The sequence below is a fragment of the Fonticula alba genome (genome assembly GCF_000388065.1).
Source record: "Fonticula alba strain ATCC 38817 unplaced genomic scaffold supercont2.4, whole genome shotgun sequence".
Classification (NCBI taxonomy): domain Eukaryota; order Rotosphaerida; family Fonticulaceae; genus Fonticula; species Fonticula alba.
Genome location: NW_009242974.1, coordinates 1,731,660 through 1,744,360, shown reverse-complemented (window position 1 = coordinate 1,744,360; position 12,701 = coordinate 1,731,660). Strand labels below are relative to the sequence as shown.

Here is a 12,701-nt window from a genome sequence, read left to right as displayed (position 1 = left end):
CCCTTCTGGTTCGGTACGCCCTCCTTCATGCCCGAGCGGTCCCTAACCAGTAGTAAGATTTCCGGTATAGCTTCCGTCAAAGCTTCACTCCTTTGACGTAAGACTGGATCCGTGAGAACCCTGCTACAGCAGGGCAAGCCGCAAGAGTCTCTTAACTCAAGAGAACACACCCAAGAAGTGCTGAAATACCAGCACCGGGACCAAGGTGCACGTGACCCTCCTTCGACGCGAGGGGCCCCCTCCTTGCCGTGTGGCACCGTCGCCTCTTCCAAAGCATCGGACCTATCCGGCACACACCCTGCACTCAAGCACACAAGGCACAGCACGCAGCCGAGACACACTTTGTCCATTACACAGAGGCGAGAAGTCACTTCCCCCGGCCACCGCCACTGGAACTCCCCCAGATGAAGGAGAGCCAGGATGACCCGGCACCGGACCCGCCCGATGAGGGCGAGGCTCCATCTTCGCCGGCCGGATCGCCCGGCCCCCCGAGTGACGAGGAGGATGCCGATCCGCCACCATGCGCATACCCGCCGGCGCCACTGCCACCGCTGGCGCCCGCCCCGGCAATGGACATCGGGTGCGACCGGGCCCCGGCAGCCATGGCACTGCCATCGTCCGACGACCGGTCCCCGGAATGGTGCACACCGGCAGCCGAGGCACCCCCGGCACTGGCGCCGGCCGTGCCCGGGCGCCCACCGCCAGCCGATCGCAGATGACTCAAGACAAAGGGCCGCGCCCGGACCTCCAGGTGCATGGCCGAGGGAGCCACCGACTCCGCCCCGGCCGGCAAATAGGACTGGGTGTAGGAACTGCTGGAGCGCGCACGTGGCCAGGGGGCGCCGCCCGTGGCCGATGGGTCCTCCGTTTGGAGGATGCTGGTCAAGCGCGATGGCCGGGGCTGTGCCGCCAGGCCAGACGCCTGGCGACCGGCCGAAGGCATCGCCGGCGCGTTGGCCCCACTGGCGACCGCCAGTCGCGGCGGCTGCCGCGACCATGCCCCCAGGGCACACAGCCCGGTGCATGTGAAGGTCCGGTATGTGTCGCCTGCCGTGGGGTGGTACACGCCCGGAGGGGGCACCACCAACGCGGTGGCCGAGGTCGGGGCCACGCGGCGCCGGGCTCGAGCGGGCCCCGGCCCCGGTGCCGATGGCCCCGGCGGATGCCGGGCAAAGGCAGCGAGCGACGTGTCGATCGGCGCCAGTGCCGGCCGGTCCGGGACAGCGGACGCACACTTCCGCAGCGGCATCAGCGGCACCAGAGACCCTGGGCAGGCGCAAATGGCCGGCCGCGGTGGCACCGTCCGGCCCGCGGAGGCACCCAGTCCGGGAGCCAGGTCGGCTGGCCCCGGCACAGCGGCAGCAGCAGCAGCAGCAGCCGCCGCCGCCGCCGCTGCCGCGGCGGCCGTCGCTCGCAGTTCGGCCAAGTGGTCGCCGCGAATCAGCTCCGCAAGGTGCTGCAAATGATCGGGGGGAGAGAAGGAAGGCGCGCGCGCGCGCGCGAGAGAGAGAGAGAGAGAAAGGGCCGTCATGGGGTTGATGTCAGCGAAGGCGACCCGGGCCCCGCGGCCAGGGGGGCAGGCGGGGAGGGGGCGCGTGCGAGAGACCGAGACACATGGGCATCGCAGTCACGGCCACACGCACCTGGACCATGGCCACGTCACACGGGGAAAGGGCCAGGCGCGAGGAGAACTCCCGGAGGAGATTGATCGACGACACGATCGACTGGCCTTGCCCTGTGGGAGACGGCGCGCCGCGCACGCATGCAAATGCCCACACTGACACACACACACACACACATGGGCATCGGTGGCCCCAGGGCCAGTGTCAGAGGCACGATCAGGCAGGCGGGGAAACACAAATCGACACAAAGACCAAGTGCAACGACGCACGACCTGGAACCGGACGGAGGGACCCCATCCGGCCGCCGCCGGGGCTCCCCATGCCGGGGTAGTACTTCTGCGAGCATAGGGTCGCCTGGGGCTCCGTCGGCAGGGGCTCGAACTCGAAGCCCAGCACCAGGGCCTGGAAGTAGACGAAGGCCTTCCGCGACAACTCGGTCAAGAGGATCTGCGATTGGATCTGCAGCTCGGCCGGGGGCTACACATCGATGCATGTGCGCAAGCAAACGCACGCGCACCCATAGGGGGGGGGGGGGAATCCAAATGCAGGGGCAAGTTCCGGATCAAAAAGCAAGCAAACAAGCAAGCACCCATCTGTCAGCAAATGCGGCCCCGGGGCCCGCCGGTACGGCGCACGACCAGGAACAGATCACAGCCAAGCAGCCGGCATGCACGCACGCTCTTGACGATGCGCTGGACCTGGCGCGGGTCCAACAGCGCTCCAAAGTACAGCGGCCCAGCCACGGTGTACTTGTCGATGTTCAGCACGGTCACGTAGGGCTACTCGGGGGAGCATGGGCATGGTCAGTCCGGGGAGGGAGAGAAGCACCGGCCAGAGGATGGACTAACACCGGACGACCAAGGCAAAGAGGAGGTGTCTTCCGGGGGGCAAGCAAGGCCCAGGCACAGCACGCACAGTGATGGTCACTGGAATGATGACCCGATTGGACACGCCCATAAGCTTGATGCGAGCCAGAGACAGGAGCGTCAACGAGGCCTCCTCGGCCGAATCAACCCAAGGCCGGACACCTGGCGGGGCGAAGCTGCTCTGTGGCAGCAGCTGTTGTAGGGCGGCCACAATCTGCAGCGCGGTGCTGGTGACAAGAGGCGGTGAGCGGATCGCTGGGACCATGGCGACCGTGTGCCTGTGCGCGCACACACATACACACATACACATGTGCCGTGTACAGGCGCGCGTGCTTGGGTGCTCACGTTCATGCGAAAAAGGCCAAACGCAAGGGAAGGGACACGCACTCCTTAGCCAAGGGATCGGCAACCACAATCACCGGACGCCCGGTGAAGATGCTGAAGAGCAGCCGCGCCGCAAAGGCCGGCTGCTGCTCGAGGAATTGCAAAGGGGGCGGGGCTTTGGCACCCGGGTCCTTCTGGAGATGGGAATACTTGTCGGCAAGCCTGCGCCAACGAGAGGGAGCGAAATTAGACCGTCATGCAGGGGGAAAAATGCAAATGTGCCAGGGAGCGGAGGAAGAGCAAGAGATAGCGATAGAGAGAGCAGCAGGGCGGTGGGGATGCCAGAGGCAACGGGAAGAAGGAGGCCCCCGACGTCGAAAAACGTCGCAATGGAGGACGCACAGCTGCGGCCATAAGACATTCGAGGAGGACTGCCGACGCCAGGGAGCAGGCATGGCGTGATAGAAAAATCAGTCCCTTCGCACGTGGAAAGAAGAGGGAGAGAGAAAAGAGGGGGGAAAAGATCGGAGAGCAAGGCGCGGGGAGGGGGCGCACATCCAGACGGCTGAGGAAAGCCAGCGCCGGATTGGTCCCCGGCGCGGATTGGGGCACAGTCACCGGGGCAGAGGGGGGCTGCACAAGCGCCAGGGGCAGGACCAAAAGTCAGCACAGGCACACGCGAGGAAAGGCGCAGCAAAAAGGGGAGAGAGGACGGGAAAGGAAGAGCAAAAGCAAAAAAAAAACGGAGCAAAAAAAAGGAAAAAGAGGAGCAGGCACGCACGCGGCGAGAAAGCGCCACCGGCAAACCTCCCGGAGATGCGGCCACTTGATCGCCGAATGTCAGCCCCCCGAAGGCCGCATCGCCGAAGAGGAGATGCGTGCCGAGAGGGTGGCGCGGGGGCGTGGTCCCGGCGGCCCCAAGGTCGAGGTCCATTCTCGGGCCGGCGCCCAGGTCGAAGGCATCCCACTCGGAGGTGTCCTCCAGCTCCTCGCGCTCCAGCTGCAGGAGGTAGGACGGTTTGTTGAAGGACCGAATCAGGGTGCGGAGCTTCTCAAAGGCCACGCGGAATTCGCTGGCCCCGGCGGTCGATGCCGAGCCGGTGGATGGGGCGCCCTCCGAGAAGTGGGCATCGGATTCAGGACCGCCGCGGCCCTGCGAGGCACAGCTGAAGCACCCGCACGTGCCGCACCCGGGGAACAGAGTGTCCACGCTGGTAAGCTCGTCGATAGACCGGAGGTGGGTTTCGAAGCGCGACAGCTTGTACAGGTGCCGCATGAAGGTGGGCGTATGCCCGCAGGGGGGAAAGGCATCCGCCGGACCGGACAGCTCGGCCGGCGTGGCATCCACCGGCTGCGGGCCATACGTCTCCTCGTGGATCCGACGCCGGACCATGCGCTGTTGGTGCGGGCAGTTGTGGCGACCGGCATGGTGAGCTTCGAGCAGACCGGCCGACAAGAGGGGCATCATCACAGCACGCACAATCATCTCACGGGACTCCTCCAGCAGGGAATCGATGTTCTCCGGACCAATGAGCTCCAAGCCGTCCTCATCACTGACACGGCCCTGCGCGTGGGCGCCAAAGGAGGAGGGGAGATTCCACGGGAAGGGTCATTAGTATGGCAGGGCCATGCGCGTTCACGCGCCAAGGAGGATGAAAGAGCGAAGGAGTGGGAGTGGGAGTGGGAGAGGGAGAGCGAGGGAGGGCGAAGGGAGGGAGGCAGCGGGGCCCACTGCCACGCACCAGCTCGTAGGCCAATCGAGCGGCTGATTCCGGCGAAGGATCCGTCCAGAGACTTTTGGTGAATTCCAAATCGGCGTTGCGCGAGTACAGATCCCGAAGGAAGATGCGCCGGTTGATGTCCTTCAAGGGGGTGGCAATCTGAGACCCCCGCCCCCCGCGGAGCCAAATCCATCAAGGTGAGCGTGATGCCAGCCGGGCGGAGAGCCATGCGCCCGTGCGGGACCCGGAGCAGGGCGGAAAGGAAGGCAGCGCCAGCGGACAAAGCGCACCTGGGTAAAGAGAGCCACGAACTCATCGAAGAAGGTCATCATTTTGGTGGGCTCCATGGTGGCCACATATGAAAAGCAGAGTGGCCGAACGTAGCCGCGCGCCTGCAAGTCGTTCAGGGAAAAGTTGTGTACATACGCATAGTACTTGACCGTCTGCCCCTCATCGACGATGTCAAAATCGCCATCGCTGCCGGCCGACAGCGGATAGCCGGGCCCATTGTGATCCCCGGTGGACACACCGGCCGGTGAGGCATTCGAGGAAAACACCGGCACCATCGACTGCCCGGGAATGAGGTCCTGCTCATCGATCAGGAAGACATGCGTATCATCCGGCATATATACACTGTCGTTGTACCTGCGCGTCGGGGGAGAAGCACCAGGAGGTAGGTCGGTCAGCACAGGGGTCAGGTTCCGAGCTGGACAAGGGCAGTCGGCATTAAAAGGCGGAAGGTCGCAGGTGCTTGCGTGCGCGCGCGCGCGTGAGTGTATGTGTGTGTGTGCGTGCGCGCGCGCGCGCGCGCGCGCGCGCGCGCGCGCGTGTGTGTGTGTGTGTGTGTGTGTGTGTGTGTGCGTGTGTGTGTGTGTGCGTGTGTGTGTGCGTGTGTGCACGTGTGCAGTTGTGCATGCGTGTGGCGCGCGGCAACACCAGGGCGCACTTCGTCTTGGTTTGGTAGTCCACGGCCATGATGCGCACGACAAAGGAATTGAGCGTGGCTGCAATGCGGCGGTCCACGGCGGCCATGCGTTCCGGCAGGGTGCACATCGGAAGCGGGCCCTGGAGTTCGTCGAATTCCGAGATCAGGATGAAGTCCGATCCCAAGAAGGCCTCGGTCACCTGAGAGGTCGATGTGGCAGGGACCGAGGAGGGCGGCACATTGGGCCCCCCGGTGCCGACACCGGGCCCGGCGCCCGGCCCACCGAAAGGCGCCTCACTCAGGGACGAGGTGGACTCCAGCGAGGTTGAGAGCTCGAAGTGCCCGTCATTTGGGGGAGCCACGCGCGTCAGGGGCGCCGGTGCCTGGGGCATTTGCGGCGAATGCTGCTGCTGATACTGCAGCGAGGCAATGTAGGCCGAGGAGTGCATCGGTAGGATCGACGACCCGGGCGAGTGAAGAGGCTGATACGTCGTCAGGAGCGACTGCGAGGTGTACGACGACCGGAACAGGGGATTCCCCAGGCCCAAGAAGGAGGAGGAGCTCAGGCTACTGGAGTAGCCGGGCCCCTCGGTGAGCAGGTTATTGAAATCCATCCCGCCACCGGCGTTGATGGACATCCCCGGGGCCGAGATCGCCGGGACGGGGCTCGCAGGGCTCGATGGCCGTGCATAGTACGCGGACATGGCCCGCCAGGCCGAGTGCCCGGAGAAGCAGTGAAAGGCGCAATCACAGTCACTGGCGTGGACCTTTTCCAGGGAGGCGTGCGGGCCGCTGGTGGCGGGCCGCTCGCGCAGGCAGCCCACCCCGGTGGCCAGGTCGGTACCCAGGTAGTACCGGTCAAAGGCAGGCAAGATGCCAGCCGGCGGGCAGGCGGCAGCCGGTGGGCCGGCCGGCCCCGCCCGGCCGGGGTCCGTGAACTCGGCCAGGGCCTGGCGTTGCATGCGTTGCTGGGCCTTGGGGTTGCGGGCGGTCAGCTCGGCCAGCTGGCTGGCGCTTGGCATCCAGGCAATATCGAGCCTGGCATCGCCGAGGTTTGATTCCACCAGGGGGGACGACATCACCAGGGAGCAGGGCAGAGGCGGGGCAAAAAAAAAAAGAAAAAAAGGAAGGACGCGGAGTCCGAAGGCAGTGAAGAAACGAGGAGGCAACTGCTTCCCCCCGGGGGTATGGCCGGACGGGAAAAGGGGCGGAGGTGTGGCAGCGACGCGAGCGGGACAGGGGGCGCAGGAGGGGAGGGGACGGAGGACGAGGGACAGTGAGGCTCGCAGGTGGGCCAGCACGCCACTGTGGGGCATCCGTAAAAGGGTCCTGCCGGCCGTATCAAAACAAAGCAGCCGCGGGTTGTGGCGCGCGGGGGACGCGCGATCGTGCTGCCCGGACGCGTCTTTTCCCACCGGGGTGGGTGGGTGGGTGGCCCGGGGGAACACCACTTGGCCAGCTGGCGAGTTGTTTTTTCCCGCGTCCCACAATGTGAGACCGATCGCGGGCAGGCCCGCCGACGCCGGGCGGGGGCCGTGGTGTGGCGGGAGGCTCGGCTCGGACTCTGCCCCTCCCCGGGGAAAGTGAGAGGTCTGGTTGGAGAAGCTGTTCGGGCATCTCCGCCCCGTCCTCCGCTGCTGCGCCTCCGGGGTTGCGCCCTGCGCGGCGTCCGGTCCCGGGCCCCAGCGAACTGGGCCCTGGCGGGGAGCCAGACCGGGAGGTGTGTTTGTGGGCGAGATATGCCAACGATCCGGCATCACGCCCCACACGAGTCAGGCGATTTATGTGTCACGCCCAAATATGTCATTTAGTCTCTACTCCCCATCTCCCGACTTCTGTGATCCCGGCTGGCGGTGTTCGGTCTCTGTGCCCGCCGGTGCTTCCACCCGTTCGGGCTGGTCCATCGTCCTTGGGGGGAGGGGAGGGGGCAGGACGCGAGAGAACGGGCAATATTGTCGGGGCGTCCCTTCCTGGCCGGGCGTTCTTCTGATTGCTGTTGTGCCTTCTTCAACCCTCCGCCACCCCCGCCTCCTCCCCCCGGTGCCGGGCTGCGCGCTGTTGTTATTGTGTCTGCCATGTCCAAACGCGAGCCACGCCGGCGGGCGTGTGTCTCGGCACCTGCCTGCTGGTTGGAGGTGGCGGCGAGCCCGCCATTCGTTGTCAGCACTCTGGCGCTCTTTGGGCCCTGCTTGCCGGGGAAGGGGGGGAGCGGGGGGGCGCGGCCGCAGGACAGCCACAGCCAGCCAGGGGCCCCGGCGGCGTCCGGCAGCATGTCGCGCTCGTAGTTTTCCCGAGGGCCCGCGGTTTTACACTGCCGGGCCCCGGGGCCGGGCCCCGGGAGAATAGCCCGGACATTCTGGCGCGCCCTTGTTCCAGCGACCGCCTGATTAATTGCCTGCGCCTGGGAGACAACACCGGCGGCATGCTGGGTGGCGGATGGCCGGGTTCCTCGCCCGGCCGCCGCCCGACCACCCCCCCGACAGAGACGGTCCCGCCTCCGTCCCGCCCCTCCCCCCTCCTAAGGCCGTGACCGGACGACCCTGTCCCAGGCCCGAGTGGTGTCAAACGCCCACCTTGTTCCGCCCCCTCCGGAGAAGTGTTCCCTGCTCGGGCTGGACCGCGCTCCGGCGAATCTGGCCGATCAGCGGAAAAGCCCCCCCCCCCAGCCTCACGGGCGCCGGTCCCCGCCCCAGCAAGCCTTTACCCCTCCCCCTCCTCCGCTCTACTCTCCCTTGGTGTACCTCCAGCCTGTCCTTCCCCGCCCTCTCCCGCCCCCCCCCTCCAGCCCTCCAGCCCTCCCTCGCTCCCTTTCCCTCTCGCCTCCCGAGTGGCAGCTCCTGATCTTCCATTTTCCGCCCCGTCTCTCCCCACCCCCTTGGACACAGGTCGCCGACTCCCGCCGCGTCACCCTCCCCTCTGGCCCTCTTGCCCTCGTGTCCCTCTCCCCACATCCACTGTATCCGACCCCCTCCCCCGTCTCCTTTGAGCCTGGCAGGCGAAGCCGACCCCTCGCACCAAAATGATGCCCGTTGGCGCCATGGGCGGAGCGATGCGGAGCAAGGATGAAGACTCCCGTGCGCGCTCCCCGACCCCCCCCCCCCCTCCCCCTCCTCCCGCGTTGCCCGTGTCTCTTCACGCTTGCCGCCCCTCGCCCGGTCTCCGCCTCACACCTACCACCCCCCCCCTCCCCCGTGTCTCTTGTCTGCCCCACGATGGCCATGGCGGCCGCGGTGACCTGCCTCCGGCCAGACGACCGCTCCCGCTTTTCCCAGGTCGACAAGTACACCGTCCTCCAGGATGCTCGCGTCTTCAACAACGCCGGATCCGACAACATCACCAAGTGCCTGCAGGTCCTGACCCGGATCATGTACCTGCGCACCTGCAAGGGTGAGGCCTTCACCGAGCAGGAGGCCACCAACCTCTTCTTCGCCGTGACCAAGCTCTTCCAGAGCCGCGACGTATGTGCCTGTGCTTTGGCCCCCCCCCGCTGCTTCCTCTTGCCTTCCATGGCCCCAGCTGTCTCTTACCCTCGTGCTTTTTTTGCCCCTCCCCCCCCCCCCTTCCCCTTCCCGGGTTGTCCTCCCGCGCACATAGGTGAACCTCCGGCGAGTGGTTTATCTGACCATCAAGGAGCTGGCCCCGATGGCCAGCGATGTGATCATGATCACGTCCAGTCTCATCCGCGATGTGTCCTCCGCCTCGTCCAGCGTGGATGTCGCCGCTGGCGAGGGCGCCATCTATCGGGCCAACGCCCTGCGTGCGCTCATCTCCATTGTCATGACCGACGTACGTTGCCACTGCTGTGATTGTGCACCATCCGCTGCCACGGCCCGGCCGCACGCGTACACACACACACCCACCCACCCATACACTGACACACGCCGATCGACTTTCCTCTTATGCCCCCCCCCCCCCCTCCCCCCCTGACCACATGTCTGCTCGTGGCACCCTTCACCTGTAGCCCTCCGTTCTGCCGTCGGTTGAGCGCCTCATTCGCCAGGCCATTGTCGACCGGTCGCCGGTGGTGTCCTCCGCCGCGCTGGTCTCCTCGCTGCGCCTGCTCTATACTGGTGGCAGCTCGGCCTCCATGATCCGCGAGACCATCCGCCGCTGGATCCAGGAGGCCACCGAGGCCATCTCGCGCCAGTGTACGCCCACCAACAGCCCCCCCCCCCCACCGGATGGCCTATCCCCCTGGCTGGGGATCGCCTTTTCCCAAGCTGCCCCCCGGCCGCGTCATTCACCCCCCTCGTCCGCCCACCCGTCCACTGGTTCACACGCCTTTGCAGCCCCCATGATCAAGTACCACGCGATGGCCCTCATCTGCGAGATCCGCTCGCGCGACCGCACCGCCGTCCTGAAGTTCCTCCAGTCCATCATGCAGTCGGTCAATGCCGGCTTCATTGGCAATTCCCCGCACGCCACCATGATGCTGGCCCGGCACATTGGCACCATCCTGCGCGAGGAGAGCCCCGACAGCGGGTGCGATGCGATCTTTCCTAGCCCCCTCGCCTGTGCCTCGCCCCCTGCCTGATCCCCTGACAATGGGCACATTCTCTCTCTCTCTCTCTCTCTCTCTCCCCCCTTCCCCCCTTGCCCCGTTCGCACTGCCCTCTCTGGGATCCACAGCGCCCGCAAGCAGTTCTACCCCATGCTGGAGTCGCTTGTCCGGTACAAGAGCGACATGGTGGTCCTGGAGGCCGCGCGCGCCATTGCCGCCCTGCCGAGCGTCACCAGTCGCGAGCTTCTGCCAGCCATCTCTGGTACGCGCGCACTCATGCCTGCCCTGCCCTGCCCGTCCTTGCCATCGCCCGCTCCCTCCCTCCCCCTCCGCTGCTGCCCATTGTCCCCATACTGACGACGCCATCCACGCAGCCCTTCAGCAGTTCCTCTCCTCGGCCCGGCCACTGTTCCGGTTCTCCGCCCTCCGGACCCTGGCCCAGATTGCCGCCAGCCACCCGCTGTCCGTGTCGCAATGCAACCTCGACATCGAGGCCCTGGTGGCTGATCCCAACCGGTCGATAGCCACTTTGGCCGTGACTACCCTGCTCAAGGTAGGACTGTCTCTTCTTGGTGTCTCCCCTCCCTTCGTCTGTCTTCGCACCCTTCCTCTGGACAAGAGCTCTTTTTTTGACCATTTTCCACCCTCCCATCCCCCCCCCACACACACCCACACACGCAGACGGGCAGTGAGGCTTCGGTGGACCGCCTGCTGGTTCAGGTGGAGGCACTGATGCCGGAGATGCCGGATGAGTTCCGCTGCGTCCTGGTCGATGCCGTCCGGGCCCTGTTCTTCAAGTTCCCCTCCAAGCAAACCCGCCTGGTATGTCCCCATGCGTGCATTCGTGCGTGCCGTGGCTGCGGCTTCTGCCACGCCGCGCCACGCCGCGCCACGCCACGCATCTTGCCTGTCCCCCGAGTGCCCTCCTTTCCTCCCCGGGCAAGCGACACTGACACCCCCCCCCGCCCGGCTGTACAGTTCCACTTCCTGGCCTCCTGCCTGCGGGATGATGGCGGTCTTGCCTTCAAGCGCTCCCTGGTTGATGCCCTCATCACCTGTGCCCATAATGTTCCCGAGTCGCGGGAGTTCGGTGCGTGTCCCCCTTCCCTCCGCCGTGTCCTCCATCCATGCGCCCACGCCGGCACCCACGTGCACATCGCTTGGTTGTCTTTCTCACAGTCACCCCCCCCCCACCATCTTTGTTCGTCTCCCGCTCCGGCCTGTGTCCAGCCCTCCTCCACCTGTGCGAGTTCATCGAGGATTGCGAGTTCCCGGCACTGGCCATTCGCGTGCTGAATTTCCTTGGCGCCGAGGCTCCGAACACTTCTTGCCCCGGGAAGTTCATCCGGTGCGCATCTCACACGTTTTCTTCCCTGCCCTCTCCCCTTCCTGCTTCCGTCCTGCTTGCTTTTGCCCCCCCCGGTCCTTCGCGTGCCCCTCGTGCTCATACTCCGACCCCTTCGCGCGCATGCCAGCTACATCAACAACCGCGTCATCCTGGAATCGGCGCCAGTCCGCGCGGCTGCCTGTTCGGCCCTGGCCAAGTTTGCCCTGAGCCCGCCCCCCTCGTCGGTCCCGCTGCCGTCGGCCGGCGGGGACGAGCTCTCACGCGAGGACTACATGCTGGCCCTGCGCACGGCGCGCGAGACCCATGCGTCGCTTCGGAAGTCCGTGCGGGTGCTGCTGGAGCGGTGCACGCGCGATGCCGATGACGAGGTCCGCGACCGGGCGTCGTACTACTGCTCGCTCATTGACGCGGTGATGCTGCAGTCGGCACTGGCCGCCGGTGGTGGGGCCAAGCCTGGCGCGGCGGAGACCGGCTTCGGGGAGAGCGACTTCGCCGATGCCATGGGCACCCCGCTCGAGGAGGAGCTGCTTGGCTACATCGGCGCCAAGGGTGTGTCTCGCTCGCTGTTTGCTCTCGCCCTGCTCCCCCCCCCCTCCCCTTCCTCTGCCACTGCCCATGGGCTTGTCCTGCTGCTAACCGGCCCCCGCCCCCCCCCCCCCCCCATCCGCGCCTGGTCCCCTCGATACAGACACCATCATCGTCCCCAACGCCAAGGATATCCTGGATGCGTCGACCCTCTCGCCGGGAGCGGCCAGTGGCACGGCCCTGTCGCCTGGTGGCGCGGCCGCCGGCAATGATTTCGCCAAGCTGGCCGACGTGTCGTCGGTTCTGCTCTCGGTGCCGCAGCTGTCGCCTTATGGCGTGCCCCTCCGGTCCTCGGCCGGTCCGGTCCCTCTGACCGAGGCCGGCACCGAGTTCTCGGTGGCCCTGGTGAAGCACATCTACAAGTCGGTGGTGGTGCTGCAGTTTGACATTGCCAACACCCTGGCCGAGCAGCAGATCGAGGATGTGTCGGTGGAGCTGGACCTGGACCAGTATGGCGGCATCTGCCAGGCGGAGCTGGTCCTGCCGGCGCCGGTCATCGGCCCGAATGAGACCGCCCGGAGCTTCATCGTCCTCCGGGCCACCGAGTCGGTCCCGGTCACCGAGGACACGGTTCTGACCCCGGAGATGGCGGCCGTCGGGGCGGTGACCATGCCGATCGTGGCCTCCTTCGGGACGCACCTGCTGTTCACCGTGCGCGACATCGATCCCGACACGATGGAGCCCTCGCCGAGCTCCTACACCGATCGCTATGATGTGCGTGTGCCCAGCCGTGTTTCTCGGCCCAGCCTGTGGTTCTTCCCTCTTCCCCCCCTTCTCTCTCTCTCCCTCTCCCTCCCTCTCCCTCTCCC

General features: G+C 66.3%; 2 protein-coding genes across 2 annotated transcripts in view; one reads left to right on the top strand and one right to left on the bottom strand.

Moving 5' to 3' along the window:
- Positions 1–325: 325 nt before the first annotated feature.
- Positions 326–6,729, bottom strand: H696_02909 (hypothetical protein). The gene is made up of 13 exons (XM_009496805.1): positions 5,480–6,729; positions 4,824–5,178; positions 4,555–4,692; positions 4,293–4,376; positions 3,594–4,208; positions 3,368–3,445; positions 3,215–3,243; positions 2,876–3,034; positions 2,538–2,715; positions 2,300–2,401; positions 1,892–2,099; positions 1,644–1,735; positions 326–1,456 (listed from the first exon to the last, which is right to left on the bottom strand). The coding sequence occupies exons 1-13, from the start codon at positions 6,535–6,537 to the stop codon at positions 368–370; spliced, it is 4,185 nt and encodes a 1,394-aa protein (XP_009495080.1). The 5' UTR covers positions 6,538–6,729; the 3' UTR covers positions 326–367.
- Positions 6,730–8,157: 1,428 nt separating this feature from the next.
- H696_02908 (hypothetical protein) overlaps positions 8,158–12,701 on the top strand; it is a 7,130-nt gene continuing 2,586 nt past the window's right edge. The window contains exons 1-13 of the mRNA XM_009496804.1: positions 8,158–8,195; positions 8,344–8,532; positions 8,708–8,916; positions 9,053–9,244; positions 9,420–9,606; positions 9,748–9,940; positions 10,088–10,221; positions 10,334–10,512; positions 10,641–10,781; positions 10,938–11,049; positions 11,190–11,307; positions 11,435–11,856; positions 11,996–12,606. Coding sequence (XP_009495079.1) covers positions 8,478–8,532; positions 8,708–8,916; positions 9,053–9,244; positions 9,420–9,606; positions 9,748–9,940; positions 10,088–10,221; positions 10,334–10,512; positions 10,641–10,781; positions 10,938–11,049; positions 11,190–11,307; positions 11,435–11,856; positions 11,996–12,606 — 2,553 coding nt within the window. The 5' untranslated portion in view covers positions 8,158–8,195; positions 8,344–8,477. The remainder of the gene's footprint in view (positions 8,196–8,343; positions 8,533–8,707; positions 8,917–9,052; positions 9,245–9,419; positions 9,607–9,747; positions 9,941–10,087; positions 10,222–10,333; positions 10,513–10,640; positions 10,782–10,937; positions 11,050–11,189; positions 11,308–11,434; positions 11,857–11,995; positions 12,607–12,701) is intronic.

What these genes read in the sequence shown, in the direction of transcription:
- H696_02909 (XM_009496805.1), bottom strand. Translation starts at nt 6,537, where the DNA reads ATGTCGTCCCCCCTGGTGGAATCAAACCTCGGCGATGCCAGGCTCGAT. An exon ending in GACTACCAAACCAAGACGAA is followed by an intron (nt 5,179 to 5,479) that starts GTGCGCCCTGGT and finishes CCCGACGCGCAG; the next exon opens with GTACAACGACAGTGTATATA. An exon ending in CTTTCCTCAGCCGTCTGGAT is followed by an intron (nt 3,244 to 3,367) that starts GTGCGCCCCCTC and finishes TGGCGTCGGCAG; the next exon opens with TCCTCCTCGAATGTCTTATG.